This window comes from Dipteris shenzhenensis, chromosome 17, assembly GCF_047967505.1.
Source record: "Dipteris shenzhenensis isolate YYH24624 ecotype China chromosome 17, Dip_SZ_1.0, whole genome shotgun sequence".
Lineage (NCBI taxonomy): Eukaryota > Viridiplantae > Streptophyta > Polypodiopsida > Gleicheniales > Dipteridaceae > Dipteris > Dipteris shenzhenensis.
In genome coordinates, this window is record NC_141612.1 from 55,889,437 (window position 1) to 55,904,393 (window position 14,957).

At 46.8% G+C, this 14,957-nt stretch overlaps 2 protein-coding genes across 3 annotated transcripts in view; one reads left to right on the forward strand and one right to left on the reverse strand.

Moving 5' to 3' along the window:
- Positions 1–472: 472 nt before the first annotated feature.
- Positions 473–5,467, reverse strand: LOC147892334 (actin-depolymerizing factor-like). 2 transcript variants are annotated; one of them, XM_087388044.1, is made up of 3 exons: positions 5,444–5,467; positions 731–987; positions 473–643 (listed from the first exon to the last, which is right to left on the reverse strand). In XM_087388044.1, the coding sequence occupies exons 1-3, from the start codon at positions 5,465–5,467 to the stop codon at positions 493–495; spliced, it is 432 nt and encodes a 143-aa protein (XP_087244170.1). In that variant the 3' UTR covers positions 473–492. The 2 variants fall into 2 exon arrangements, with proteins under 2 accessions (XP_087244170.1, XP_087244171.1); XM_087388045.1 differs by lacking the exon at positions 5,444–5,467 and having other exon boundaries at positions 731–1,002.
- A 1,758-nt stretch (positions 5,468–7,225) lies between these two features.
- Positions 7,226–14,957, forward strand: part of LOC147892335 (stress-response A/B barrel domain-containing protein DABB1-like) — a 30,044-nt gene continuing 22,312 nt past the window's right edge. Inside the window, exon 1 of the mRNA XM_087388818.1 lies at positions 7,226–7,869. Coding sequence (XP_087244944.1) covers positions 7,238–7,867 — 630 coding nt within the window. The 5' untranslated portion in view covers positions 7,226–7,237 and the 3' untranslated portion in view covers positions 7,868–7,869. The remainder of the gene's footprint in view (positions 7,870–14,957) is intronic.

The following is a 14,957-nucleotide window of genomic DNA, read 5'->3' on the forward strand; positions in this document are numbered from 1 at the left end:
TATTCTAAAAATAGTGAATTTCGCTTCTACAAAAAGTCGCTGCCTCAACGTAGGTAGGCCTGCCTACATGTGGCAGGCCAAAAACAAAGTTTGGAACAAACTTCATTTATCGGTCTGACCACTTGCTTATTTCAAGTTGTTTGAACGTTTTTTCTTGAAATTTTAAAGCTAAAATCTAAGTAAATTCTCTAAAAGTTTACAAAATCAGATTTTTACTTGGCCAGCACTAGGACGTTTTTTCAAATTCTGAAATCCTGTGCTTCCACATGGCACAATATACACCCTTAGATTTTTTAAATTCTGAAAGCCCAAAAGCTTTGAAAGCTTTCGCAGCCACGTGCACAATATACACCCTTAGATTTTTTTAAATTCTGAAAGCCCAAAAGCTTTGAAAGCTTTCGCAGCCACGTGTTGCTAGTAGATCGTTAGATCGTTAGATCACCCCATTATTAGTTAGGACAAAAGGCATACGTTTCAGCTCTTCCAAGCATTCTAGTTCGCGCGATCCTTTATGACTTCGATATCAATTTCAGTGGGATCGGTGGCCTGCACCTCATAGTGAATTCCGTCAAGTTCTCTACGGAATTTTTCCTTTGAGGTCGCATATAGAAACTTTGTGCGGATTCCAGACGTATCAGGAGACCTAACACATGCAGACAACATATTTAGATCGGGCGAAGACGATCACAAGCTGCTACCTTATTCGGAGGAGAGGAAGGTTCGGGCATACCAAGCAATGAAAAAGATTTTGCTCTTCTGGTAGTTATCCTCTGTGACGAAGTCGAAGTCATACACGGCATATCTACACTCTTTTTCGGGAAGCGAGGCAGTGAAATCGTCGTAGCTTTCGGATGTCTCCCCAATCTTGTCCACTATAATCTGTTTTTTCTTTTCGTCAATCTTGAAAACTATATAACGATGGCTCTTCTTCCTTTGGAGCTCCATGAAGGTCACCCTGTCCATGCCCATCCCCGTCCTTGCGTTCGCCTAAGCAGAAACACGCAAAGCACAGCTCAATGGCAAGGCAATGAAACTCCGGAGACTCTATCGCCCGCCCACAAAACAAGAGAACAGCTGACCCAACAGGGGATGAAGGATCAAAACCAAGCTACGAAATCGAGAAACAGCTCCAAATCGATATTCACGAGCGCCCATGATCGTAAAACATCATAAAAAACCAGCGTTCGTCATCGAGAAAACCAGCGTAACAAAGCTGGCTGGTGTCGTGGAAACGATCATGATCTTGATGGGAAAAACAGTGTAACAAAGCTGGCATGATGCATGGAACCGATGGATGGATGAAGTGAAAGCAACGAGGGGAAGATGGAGGAGGAAGCTTACCATGAGGAAATGGAGAGGAAGGAGGGAGTGCAAGGGAGGCGAGAATGCGAGGGAAGTAGAGGTCACGAGTGGTGATACTACTTTTCCCGATGCCCACAACAACAAGCTGTCTATTCCGACCGCCCAGGTACGTTTTCCTGGTACCCCACATTTCCCCTTTACCTTTTCTGTTTTACTTGGCCAGCACTAGGATGTTTTTTCAAATTTTGAAATCCTGTGCTTCCACATGGCACAATATACACCCTTAGATTTTTCAAATTCTGAAAGCCCAAAAGCTTTGAAAGCTTTCGCAGCCACGTGTTGCTAGTAGATCGTTAGATCGTTAGATCACCCCATTATTAGCTGAGCTTGCTTTTCCAAACTTGACGCATTATTAGAGCTTTTCTAAACGCCCAGAAGCACTATAGCGGTCCTACAGCTTTGAAGGTCCCCGGCTCCAGTCTCGAAGATAAGCTTTCAAGCATTCGCTGCTCCTTTGATATGATCAACGCGATGCATAGATAGCTGTATATGATCGGAATCGGAATAGTTGTTCAATTATCTAAAGTTTTTGCTCCTTGTCGTAATTCGTTGGCTAGTATCGTACCAGCTGATCAGAAACAGAGAAAGAATCACCTCTCATCACATCTCGAATGGATTTCCCAGTGTTCTTCTAAAAAGTTAATCTAAAATCAGCCATAGAAAGTCGATGCGCTTTCTAAAGGTACAACTAAAATTGACAATTTCAACCCGTTTTGAAAGTTAACGTAATCATCGATGGGAGTGGAAACACTCGATTGGAAGAGAGAACAAATCAACAACAGCTTCAGGATTGGCAATTTCAATCTTGTTTGTCTCAAAAGCAGCTGCAGCAATATGGTGTGCAGAGGCCTGGCATGAAATTGATGTGCGGCTTTGGCGATATAATTGTGTCCAATCTGTAGTCGGTTCTCTCAGATTGTATTTCGGAATCAAATCCTTGTCCTCTCTAACCTCCACCACCTCTATTGATTACGTTTTGCGCTCACCTTTGGTGCTTCCCATCTCCACAGTAACCGTGCTGGTATCGAATACCATAGAGAATCCGTATTTTTTTGGGAAGACTGTATGTGCTGTGGACGTCTTAGTGTCTACTACAAGTACTCGCGAGCACTGACGAGTTGATTTGGGAAGAGAGTGAGAGAGAGAGAGAGAGAGAGAGGGGGGGGGTTGGGAAGGGGGAGGAGAGAGAGAGAGAGAGAGAGTCACGAGAATAAAAAGTAGCCAACGTGGCCTAAAGCAAGTAAAGGGACACTTTTTAAAACAAGGTGGAGGATCCACCCAGACCCTGCTTTGAGAAGGGTGGAGGTGGGATACGGTCCATGGAAGGTGTATGGATTAAGTTGGAGTAGGTAGTGATTTTTTTTTTTTGGGGGTATTCGGGCTTAATTTGCTAAGTGTTCTGCTCGTTGTCAACCAGCTGTATTCAGTTCATCGTATCAATTGATCGCTATTGAAAAGCCCGTCTCGGTTTGTATACCTTCGATACATACTCGACTATTCATTGCTCTCTTTCTTAGAATATATTAGCCTCGCGAAGGTGAAAGCATTGTAATAGTGTACAACAGCTCGAAGCAATGATCACGGACGTTTACCTTCGAAGACGGGCTTAATTTGCTAGGTGTTCTGCTCGTTGACTGCCGGTTCTGATGGGAACGAGATTGCCAAGAATAACATTTTCTTTTAATCCCTTTAACCAGTCGATTCGACCTCTAAGAGCAGCTTTAGACGGTACTCAAGTAGCCTCCTAAAAACTCACCTCCGATATAAAACTAATAGTATTGAGAGATGCTTTCGTCATTCCCACCACGATGGGTTCATAAAACATCGACTTCTTTAATACACGATTCATTCGCTACGCTTGTGATGATTCAATAAGCTCTCCAAGTGGAAAAACATTAGTTATTCCGTCTTCCGAAGTTACTACTCTCGATGTCAGTTGTCGAATGATAATTTCTATATGTTTATCAGATATTTATACTCCTTGAGATCCATAAATCTTTCAGATTTAGTCAATCAGAACCAATTGACGCTGTTCCACACTTATTCTAGCACTCAGAAAATGACTCTGAAGATTCCCAATTAGTCGTATAACACCCCTATTCCATTTTCTAGAAATATCTTCGATTCCCGCTGAAACAGAAGCGATCGAATGAGATTCCAACAACTGCTCAACTTTCGGAAGACCTTGAATGATATCCCTAGATCTCAATCTGTCATATAGTAATGTTATTAAAGTATCTCCTTCTCTGATTATATCCCTGTAATCTTTATGAATAGTTGCAAACATCAATACTTGTTGTGATCTGATCAAAGTTTGCAAAAGTGTCAATGATAACTATTGCCAACTCATAAGATCATGGACATAGTGAATCATTTTAGATATAATAAGATGTTATTTATACGCACTTTTATATTTCCATAGTCGTAATTTTTTGGAATCTTGCAAAGGCAAAAAATGTAACTACAACTGCTCGAAGATGTGTGAAGATGATTACCTTGATGGTTTGAACATCTTTGATCGTTGGATTGTGTATAGCTTTTGTGCTTGAATTTATCATCTTTGGGAAATTGCACATATGCTAACCAACATATCCAAACATGCAGAACATGAGGAATGCATATTGATTAATCATGATTGTTTTTCAGATTCCAACATTCCAGCAAAGAAATAGGCGACTTCTCGTCGAGCTGTGGACGTCACACAGGATACTCCACGTAAGTAGAATGTATGGTCATTTCAATTCTGAAATGTTTCTGCACCGTCTGTTGCTCTGGTCCGCATTAATGTGCTACACCTCCAACACTGGAGGTGACTATTCGAAACGGGGGATGGCACGTTCCCCTATGATATATAATTTTTGGAGAGACATGTGCCGGCTCTCCACCATACATTACGTATGGTTTTTTTTTTTAAACACCTCATCTTGAGCATGCACACTTCTTCGCACATTTTGTTTCCGCAAGGAAACATTACATTTGCTTGGTTCGACCAACATACTAATCATGTCTGCAACACTTCTGTTTTCGAGATGTTTGCAGCCTCCATACGAGTGTCTTCTCCTAAAGGTACGCACAACAAAATGTATTTGCTTTATTCAAGTTATTTTATCAATTCTTTCACCTTCTAAAGATAGAGATTCAGTCCATTTTATTTTTGCTGTTACGTTTAGACAAAACCACGTGAGTGAAATTGTAGCAAAGTTTCGGATGGTTTTTATTATTAATCCCTGTAGGTGTTTAAACCCGAACATAAGACATCGATTCATGTCACGATGTAGAAATGACCACCAGAAACTCCTTTGAACATGACCATTCGTCAACGCTCAGAGCAGCCAGAGGTCGAGCTATTCAACTTGATATAACATCAAGAAAGATGTCCTCGAGGCCAGCTACGTCATCGTGGTTGACCATCGCAGATAGATACAAGCAATGGGTTAGTAATTGCGCAGCTATTTTCTCTAGCCTTCAAATCTACGGTGTTTGTGGCATAACCACGCTACTGTCTGCAAACCAAAGGATCGTTTCTTTACAAGGCATAGGCATCTCGAGCCACAGCGCCGCACTCGGAAACATGATAGTTTTGGATGCCTGCGAGAATATGGGCATGCAAGTGACTTATTGGAAATGCCAAAGCTGCACACGAGATGACCAGCGGAGCAGATACATTGTGCGGTTGATGCCACAGTACTCTCGGCAGTTGCTTAAAACAAACCACCTCCACACGCAACTGCTAAGCATCATAGATATATCCATTTCAGTTACCACGACTGCAAATGCGATTGCTCGTGGCACACTCGATCGAAGAGGAGTGTTTGCCCCTGGCCTAGCATACGTGATGTTGTCCAGAGTGACTGAGAGAACGAGGCTGCGCATACTACATTGCCCACATCCAGACATATTCAGACCAATTCCACGAGAGTTCTCACAGCCGACAACACAACCACACGCATAAAGGTATTCACTACCAGAGATTGAAAAAGGTAGAGACAAGTCATGAATATGTTACGTCAAACATGCATGCAAGGAAAATGGTTTTAATATATTGTCTGTTGTCGAGAACAGGTGCAGAGAATCAGAAAGCTCGGGACATTGCAGCATAAGACATGGACGCAGACAAGGTAAATTCCACCAGCATAAAAGAATCTTTTTTTCTTGAAGATTTAAAAAGACGGCTCATTTGAAAAGACGGTGTAATAAGTCGTGCCTGCAAGCAGCTATTTGAGCTATACAAAAGCAACGCAAACGCAACAAAACCTCCACCAGCAAAGAGGAGGTTCTTCCTAACCACAAAGCAATTCCGGCTAGCAAACAATGCAGGAGAACGTCCGGGAGCTTACATCAACGGCTTCAACATGTATGCGGAACTACGCGACTTCATTGACAACTGCAATAGGCGTTTGCCAGCTAAAAGAGAGCCGGGAGGCTTGAGATTCGCAAATGGTATGTAATGCTTCCGAAAATTAAAAAAAAACCGCAACAATTGAGAAAAAGAATTAACGAGTTGCAAGAACAACAAACTCATCATGGATTGCACTTCTCCTGCAGGACTCCTCAAAGAGATCCTTGTCGAGCTTGACATTGAGTTCGATGAGACCGATAAGATGATGGAAAGTTTGGAGAGGCAGAAGCTACTAGACACGAAGACGAAAGGGATCACAGCGTATGCGTGCGAGCTACTGCATTACGGGTACAACGTATCCTTGGAGTTGCTGAGGGACACGATGCGCGATCAAGGAACGGCTATACTCGAACAATTCATGGAACAATTTGGAGGGACGCATGACGCGACGCACCCGGTGACGACAATGGAGAAGCTTACGTATATTTTCGACAGGGACTTATACGAGGAGCGCTTCGGTATTGGAAATGATCCTTTCACGCCAACAGAGAAAAACCAGGGCAAGTAAATAAATGCATTCTATTATGGACCTCAAATGAAAAAAAAAAGACCGAAAACCTTGATGACTAACGTAATTGTCAATGTTTACGCAGGTACGACATTGAAAGACGCGAGCCTCGAGATGAAGGAGGAGCCTCCACTGAAGCGCCCGCGCAAGGGAATCGTGCGAGCCTCGTCGTCTATTGCATCACGTGCAAGCCCAACAACAGAAAATACATAGGGAGCACGACGGACCTGCCGCGCAGGATCAAACAGCACAATAAAAAACTACCGGCGAAAATGAAAGAGGACTTGCAGCGTTACAAGCCCTTCAAAGAAAATTTCGAAATCAAAGTTTTGGAAACAACAGACACTGTAGACAAAGCACGAACTTTAGAGCAGTACTACATAAGGAGCCACAACACAGTAGGTCCATTAGGTTACAACACGCTCGAGGGCCATCCGGCTAGAGCGCGGAAGTACTATTTTCTAAAGCGTAGGAACATAATTTGACCCAAAAAATAAACATTTGTGCCTTCGAAAAAAGGGATCCAATGAAGTTGCAAATGGTGCTAGAACTTTTGTCGTACATGCAATGCAGCTTTGGGTTTGGATTATTCCTGTCACAGTTGCATGCTTTTGTCTCAATTGGGTTTTGATTTATTATTTATACATTTCTGAAATACATCTCCCCGTCGTTCGCTCGAAGTGGAATGACAATAGATTTGCTTACAGTGCAAAGAATAGGAATTTGTCTTCCTCTGAAAAAAAGAAAAACTACGTTTTACTGTCGACATGAACAACATCAAGTGCAAGCAGGATTGGATGATAACGAAATCTCTAGAAAAGGTTGCATGCAATTGAACATCAATCTTGTGCATCATAACGTGACTCATGTGAACCTCAACAAGATAGCAAAAGAGAGAAGTATTCATCAAGAGCCCAGCTGGCCAAGCAATCTAGTTAAACAAGAGGTGCCATTGTATTGTGCGAAGAATGGCTCTCAACGTAGTGGAGCATGTAGTGCTATTCAAGCTTAGAGACGATGGCTGCCCTGCACCCGCCCTCGACGCCTGGCTCACCGACGTTCGAGCCCTTCATCAACTCCAAGGTGTCCTCTACCTTCACGTCGCTGCTGTTCTCGGCAACCCCCTTTCCGGAGGCTGGACGCACGTCCTCTATGGCCGTTATCGGGACAAGGATGCCCTGGATGCTTACTCAGTTCATCCCTCGCATCTCAAGATTGTAGCTGATGGTAGCGCCATCTTCGCGGACAAATTGGCAGTGGACTGGGAAGCTGGCGTTTATGCCGCGGCACCAGGGACTGAGATTGAGGCAGCGCGCATTGTGTTGCTGGAATGGAAGCAGGGGGTTGAGGACGATCAGATCGCTGCGCTGACGCGTGAGTTGGGCGACTCACCAGGCGTTACCCAGTATACGGCAGGTCCGAATTTTTCGCCCGGACGCGCGAAGGGCTTTCAATGGGGTTTTGCAGCCCAATTTTCGAGTGCGAAGGATCTGCGAGAGGAAAGTCTGCTGGACCTTCTGTCTCAATCCGGGTCGATCGTAGAAAGGGCTTTGCTTATCGAGTTTAGAACAAATGATGGGCCAACTGCAAGAATATGAAGGTGTGCAGACTGCGAGTTTAGTGATATATATATAGCCCACTTGTTATCGCACAGTTTCTTTGATCTCTCAAACAGGCAATATGACATCGGTCCTTTTACATGTACAATAGATGGTTATTCAATGTTGCTGTGCAATTCCAGATGTGAAGTGTTTCTTGATTCATTGACTGCGCATTTGTGAGTTTGATAGATCAGAAGAGTAGTGAGATGCTTTATCCATCAGTTTCCTCTAAGAGAGTTAGCATAGGCTTGCTGCCCTATTCTCTTTACATCTGGTGATGGCAGAGGAATTCAATCCTGCATATCATGCGATCCTTCCTAATTGGCTGGTGGTTCTTTGAAACCCACTAGCCAGGTCTACCGGATTTCGCTGTTGTTAAGGCTCCATGCAATATAGTTATCTTTAATAAGTTTATTACGAGGTAGGCATGGTATTAGCTTATGTAAAAGTCAAATTTCAATCTTAGGTTTCAAGATAATGAAATTAAAAAATACGTCAGATGATGGTGTCACAAATGCTATTGGTGGAGATACGTGAGAGGTTGAAGCATCTGTGACAAGGCCATGCGTAAGCTCTATCTTTGATCAAGAATGTTATCAAACAATCTCAGAAAGTTGTCCGCTGAATGGCATCTTTAAGTCGATACACGTTACAGACATACACGATACACATAGGCTTAACACAAGGTCTCCATGGTAACTTCGTGAGGTTGCATATGAATCATGTAGATGTTAGGGATGACTCTAAGCTGATGTAAGATAATGGGTGTGTATCTTGAGCTCTGGTGCCATTTTTAGGAGCTAGTGTATGAAAGGGAAAAGGACTGGTCACAGATTTAGTGAAAGGGAAGAAGGTAGTAAAACACGGGAGATGAAGGGGAGAGGAAGTTGAGAGGGAAAATTTGGGAAAGAGAGAGATCTATATGGTAACATATGCAAAAGACCAAAAAGGCGTATAAAATCAAAGCTTAAATACATCCCATGCTCATACATCCCATGTAGGGGAAGTAGAGGTATCTAGCATACCTCTAGCTTATCTAGAGTAAAGAAAAAAACCTCTACCCCTATATCTTGGGGATGGAGCATGGCGAGTCATGTACTCATCTAAGCATGTAGAGATATTAGGTGGAGGGACATTGTCTAGGTTGGGACTCTACGTGAAGTGAGAGAGAGAGAGAGAGAGAGAGAGAGAGAGAGAGAGAGAGATGATATCATATCATATGATTGTATTAAAGTCCGCGTGAGACCCTTCAGGGTCTATGGGACTAGGGATCACTATTAACAAATAGTGGTTCTTACATCTTGTGAAGGAAAATAGTACAAAATTGCTATGTAGTGAGTACTTGTTGGGGCTATGTGCTAGGCTTGTGGCATATTTGGGTGACAAGGAATGCTTTCATACTTGATGGCAAAATTGGTAAAGCTCACATAGGTCAAATCAAAGGGCTATGATTGTTGCAAACTTCATCCTTAAGTTCAGTCCATTTAGTGGAGAATTACATGGGTATATCTTGGATGAGGGTACTCAGAGTTACCGTAGTGGCTCGGAGCACCTAGGGGAGGGGGCTAGCTTGGATAGCACATGGCGGTCATGTGGCCGTCTGTAAAATAATCTTTTGGAAATATATCTCTGTTAAGGGGGGGGGGGGGAGAGAGAGAGAGAGAGAGAGATTCTCTTCCTTAAGGTCAGCCCATTTGGTGGAGAATTATATGGCCATATATTGCATGAGGGTACTCCGAGCTACCGCAGTGGTTTAGGGAAAGCTTGGACATCACATGGCGGCCATGTATGTGGCCATCTATAAAATATTTTTTTGGAAATATATCTCTATTACGAAAACAAAGGGGAGAGAGAGAGAGAGAGAGAGAGAGAGAGAGAGAGATTTTTTGCGCAAAAAGTAGTGCTAGTTATATTACTTGAAAGCGAGAGTACAAGAAGGCCTGCGGGCTGTAATCACAAAACGGATTCAGCCCGAGAAGTCAAAATGCTAAATACAAGCCTCCTAGGGCATAATCATCGGAGAGTGGACAAACAGCCACGGTGGAGGGGCGTAATGCCACTGAAGACTCTGAGTGGAGTGCTGGAAGAATAACTCCCGGTGGTCCCAGTCGCGAAGGAAACGTCGTCTCTTTTCCTTCCCTGCCCGGGACTCTCCCTGAATCTGATCCCACTAACCCTTGAGCGTATGAATGATCGTGCTCCAGATATCTGCGAGGGTCTGGGTAGTAGAAGAAGTCTGAGCTCCTACAGTCTACACGCATCTGGAAGTCCAGATATGCCAGCCTGTGATGCTCCCTATGATCTCCCAAACTGGGTGTCGAGGCATCGCTCCTGCATCTGTCTCTGTCAAATGCCATGGGAAGCTGTCCATGTATGCCCAAGTGGCCTGCGTGATGAAAAAGACGGGATCCTGTCTAGAGAACTCATAGGCCAAGTGATGTCCCGGCTCAGTGCTGCACCAACAAACGGCTCCCCAAGTGATCAGTCCTAGCTCGGGTGTAGCCCTAGCTAAGATTCCCATGATTCCCTTCCAAACCGTCTGCGCGTGCGAGCAGCTCCAAAGGCAATGCTTCAGGGACTCCTCCTGCTGAAGGCACATCTGGCAATGCCCCTCCTGCCCCATCTGTCTCAGCTAGCTACCAACTGGAAGCCCCTTGTGTGCCACCATCCAAAGGAAGTAGGAGATCTTCCTCGGACGCCAACTAGCCCAAAGAGTCTTCCAGAAAGTGCGAAGAAAGACCAAGGATATCCCCTGGGCATACCACCAATGTGCCTGTGTGGGTAGCCCACGTTGGAGAGCCCCAAGAGTACGTTGACCCGTGCGTGCACTGTAAGAAAAGAAGGGGGTAGGGTTCTCTGAGGTCTCCGACGGTGGCCAAAGCCACTCCCCTGGGTCCCACTCCACCTCAGACAAGGAACGGCCCTCCCATATCCAGAGTCTCCAATCCTGGTCCTGCATAATCAGGGGGTCTATATGCCAAGTCTTCCCTTGCAGCCCTACAATGCGAAGGCGCTGCCAGGGAAGCTGGGGGTCGATCACGGCCTCTCTGCTCTGTAGGCGATTGTCATCAGTGATGGAGAAGAAATGTACCGAAGAATCCGAGAAGAGGCCTGCCACCACCAAAGGAATGCCTCGTGGAGTGAATTGTCCTAGCCACCTCTCATCTCCCGGGAAGAGCTGTCCGGTGCCTACGGGAATCCTCCAACCTGCAGGGATGGCAGCATCAATCTCCGCTCGCCGAGCCTGGATCCCACGTGCCGTACCTACTGCTGCTGCCAGCTCGCCTGGACTCATCCGACTGTAGACGTCCCTCCAAACTCAGAACGAGCGCGTGGGCCCATGCGCCCAGAGCGCCCAAGGGATATGGGATCTCTCTCCAAGCTGACGACCTGTATCATCTGTCACCTGGCTGCTCCAGATCAAGGGCTGTCTGTCTGTCTCCTCTCGACAGCTAGGGGGAACCTGGGAAAGGCTGTGTCGCAACTTCCTCCATACCGAAATGAGGCTACGGAGGAAGGGGGAACGGGGCTGAGTCAAAGGAGCTGAAGTGAAGATCCATCGAATAGAAGGCTGCCAAACACCCCCTCTCTGGGGAGTACACCCACTGAGACCATGCTGTAGCAAGAGCTTCCACGTCTGTCCTCCTGGGGTCAGACCGTGGATGACTAGCTTGCCAAGAAGTGCCTGACTCTGCAGCTCTGGATCTATGATGCCAAGGCCGCCCTCTGCCTGGGGGAGAATGACCGTCTGCTAGGCGACCCTAGCTCTGGTGGTGCCGGAACCGTCTGAACCAAACCATAGGAAGTTCCGCACCAGTCTCCTCAGCTGGGCTACACAAGACCTCGAAAAACACCAACAAGAGGCCACATACCAAGCAGTGGCAAGAAGGGCCTGGTTGACCACAAGGGCCCTGCCTACCAAGGAAAGCCGAGCCGTGCTCCAAAAAGCAAGCTTCCGTCGTATGGAGGCTAGGACCGGCAAGAATTGCTGAGCCGGTGTGATGTCCAGGCCTACCTGGAATCCCAGGTAACGTGTCGTCTGTCCTCTAAGGATCCAGCGAAACCCCAGGAAAATACCCCACTGTGAGCAGGCTCCCGGATCTGTAAGAAAACCAACTGACTTATGCCAGTTGATTTTTGCCCCAGCCGCAAGGCAAAAAATCTCTAGGGATAGTCTCACTCGCTCCAGTGACTCGACATCATCCTGCACATATAGGGCTGTGTCGTCTGCATACTCGGAGTCCAGCAGCTCGGCATCCTCTCGAATAGGGAGATGCATCCCGCGAAGACCAGTGGTATGAGCTCGAAGGAAGTGTGTCATGGCCTCCACAAAAAATAGGAAGAGGTAAGGCGCTAATGGACAGCCCTGACGCACCGAGCACTCGAGTGTGAATCTCTCCCCCATCCTGCCGCTAATGATAACCCGACTGGAGGCCGATCTGTAAAGGCTAGCAATACCTCTGATCCACTCGTCCGGGAAACCGAACCAAGCGAGTGTACCTTCCAAGAAGGACCAGTCTACCCTGTCGTATGCCTTCTCAAAGTCGAGAAGGAGTATGGCAAGGTGCTGGCCACTGTGCTGGGCCCATTCCGTCGCCTCTGAGAAAGTGAAGATGTTGTCTAAGATGCTGCGATCTTGGACAAAACCAGTCTAGGTGTCATGAATCAAGTCGTGTAGTAGGGGGCGGATGCGACTGCTGATCATCTTGGCGAGGATTTTGTAGGCGGTCGGGAGGAGGGTGATTGGGCGCCACTGTCTGATCTCCTGGCGGTCCCCCCCTTTGGGGATGAGGCAAATTAGGCTTGTCGCAAGGCTCTCTGGCATCTGCCCACTGGAGAAGATGTGCTGGAAGGCTGCGAGCAAGGGTCGGTGGATCTGCTCCCAAAAGGTGGTGAAGAAAGCTCTAGAGAGGCCATCCTCACCTGGGCATTTCTGCCCATCAATAGCACTCACCGCATCCTGCATCTCTGCAACAGTGAAAGGTGCGAGAAGGGTGTCGCTCATGCTGCGCTGCACGAGTCTCGATGTAGATCTCCACACCTCCTCCTTGCAAATGCGGCCACGAGGGTCTGGGGGCTCCTGTTGGAATAATGATCTGTAGAAGTCTGTCGCCAAGTCCCGGACCTCATCTGGATCTGTCCTGACACTACCATCCTGCGTCCTAAGAGAACGGAACTGCTCCCCTGCTGACCTCTGTCCATGAGTCCTGAAGAACTCTCTGCACATCCTGTCGCCTTTCCTAGCCCAGAAGGACTTGGAAGCATGAAATGAAAACTCTGAGCGACGCTGGGTAATCTCCTCTAGCATGGCTCGGGCCTGAACCTCCTGCTGTCTGAGCTCCTCAGAGCCTGGAGAAGACTGCTGCATCCTCTGAATCGAGGCGAGAACGTCTGAGACCCCTCTCCCGTGCCCAACACCGCTGTTTGACTTGAATCGCCTCCTGCTGGCAAATGCGGCTAGACTCAGCAAGCGCCTGAGCTACCTGTGCTGCCATATCCCTGGTGGGGTCCCACTCCTGCTCCCAAAGGTCCACTATCCTGCTGTGAACCGCTGCTCTGGTGTAGATGGAATCTGGGATCCGGCATGAACGTGGAGGTGAGGACTGAGAGGCCGAGTCCAGGACTAGGATGACTGGGGCATGGTCCGAAAGTGTCGTCCTTGGAACCACTTCTGACTCTCCTCCTCTGCCAAGCGCCCAATCACTAACATAGAAACGGTCCAGCCGCTCCAGGAGTCTGCCTCCCTCCCTCCTGTAGCCCCAAGAGAAGTCCAGACTCCCAGGCCATCTGCGAAAGGACGGCTCCCTCCAGCTGTCCCGACCTCCCACTGCAAAGAGGAAGGAGTCCCAATCTGCCTGCTCTGCCTGAGCTATACCGAGGAACTTTTGGCCCCTTCCTGCTGATCCTCTAAGGTCTCAAGGTTGTTGAAGTCCCCTCCTACAATCCAAGAGTCCATCTCTGGCAACAGGTCTGTCAGGGATCTCCAAAAAACGGATCTACGTCTGAGATAAGTCGGTGCATAGATATTGAGGATACCGATGCGGGATCCCTCAATATGCAGGCCCACCCAAAGCGCACGTCTTGGGATCAAAGTGCCAAAACCAAACACATGCTGAACTAGAGAAGCGTCGATGGAGGTGCAGACACCCCCGCTTCTCCCCTGCTCGCCAATCGAAGGTTCCCAGTAGGTGTGGGAGCGTCTTGTGAGGACCTACTGAAGCTGAGTATTGAAGATACATCTCATATTGATAGACGCCAGCAAGTATCGATGGTTAATAGGCAGTTTGCTTTGTTTGACTAACTTTCAACCAGACATTTCTTTTACCGTTGGGATACTTTGCCAATTTTCTTCAAAACCAAGGGACAGTCACTGGAAGGCACGAATTCGGGTACTGCGGTACGTGAGGAGCACATATGGGATCACTTACAGCGTAGGTGTGGAGTTGGGAGGATTCAGTGACTCAGATTGGGCAAGTGAGTGGAACACCAGATGTTCAACGTGAAGCTATTGTTTCATGCTTGCACCAAGTGCCATTTCATGGCTTAGCAACGGAGGCGGAGTACAAGGCTGCTTGTATTGCAGCTTGCGAGATGTTGTGGCTCAATATAGACGTTCTTCAGAGGGTGCAAAACCAAAAGCCACTCCCACCCTTACTTCATCACGCATCGGGTCCGCTCCCATCTTCACCCGTCAATCGTTTGTCCTTGAAAGGCGCTAGAGATTCTTCTCCTGAGCGAGGAGTTCGGCTCTAACTTCAAATGTTAGAAATGGGGGTGAGTCTACAAAGGAAGCTAGCCCTAATAGTAACCCTGGGGGGGAAAACCTCCTACTCGGAAGGAAACGTGTCCCAAGGGTGTGTTTAGACCACCCTACTCATAATTTAACACCTTGATATACAATATGTCTAGTCTGACAATGTGTGTCCTACACTTGCCACTATGTTCTTGGCTTCGCATCGTAGCAAGAATCTTCCCCCCTCTTAAATTCCTCATCCTTTCCTAGTGCACATGCTGGCTGGAAACTGAGGTTCACATGCATTCTTCTAAAGTTTAAAAATCGTTTGCTTTCACCAATTGAAGCCTTCAT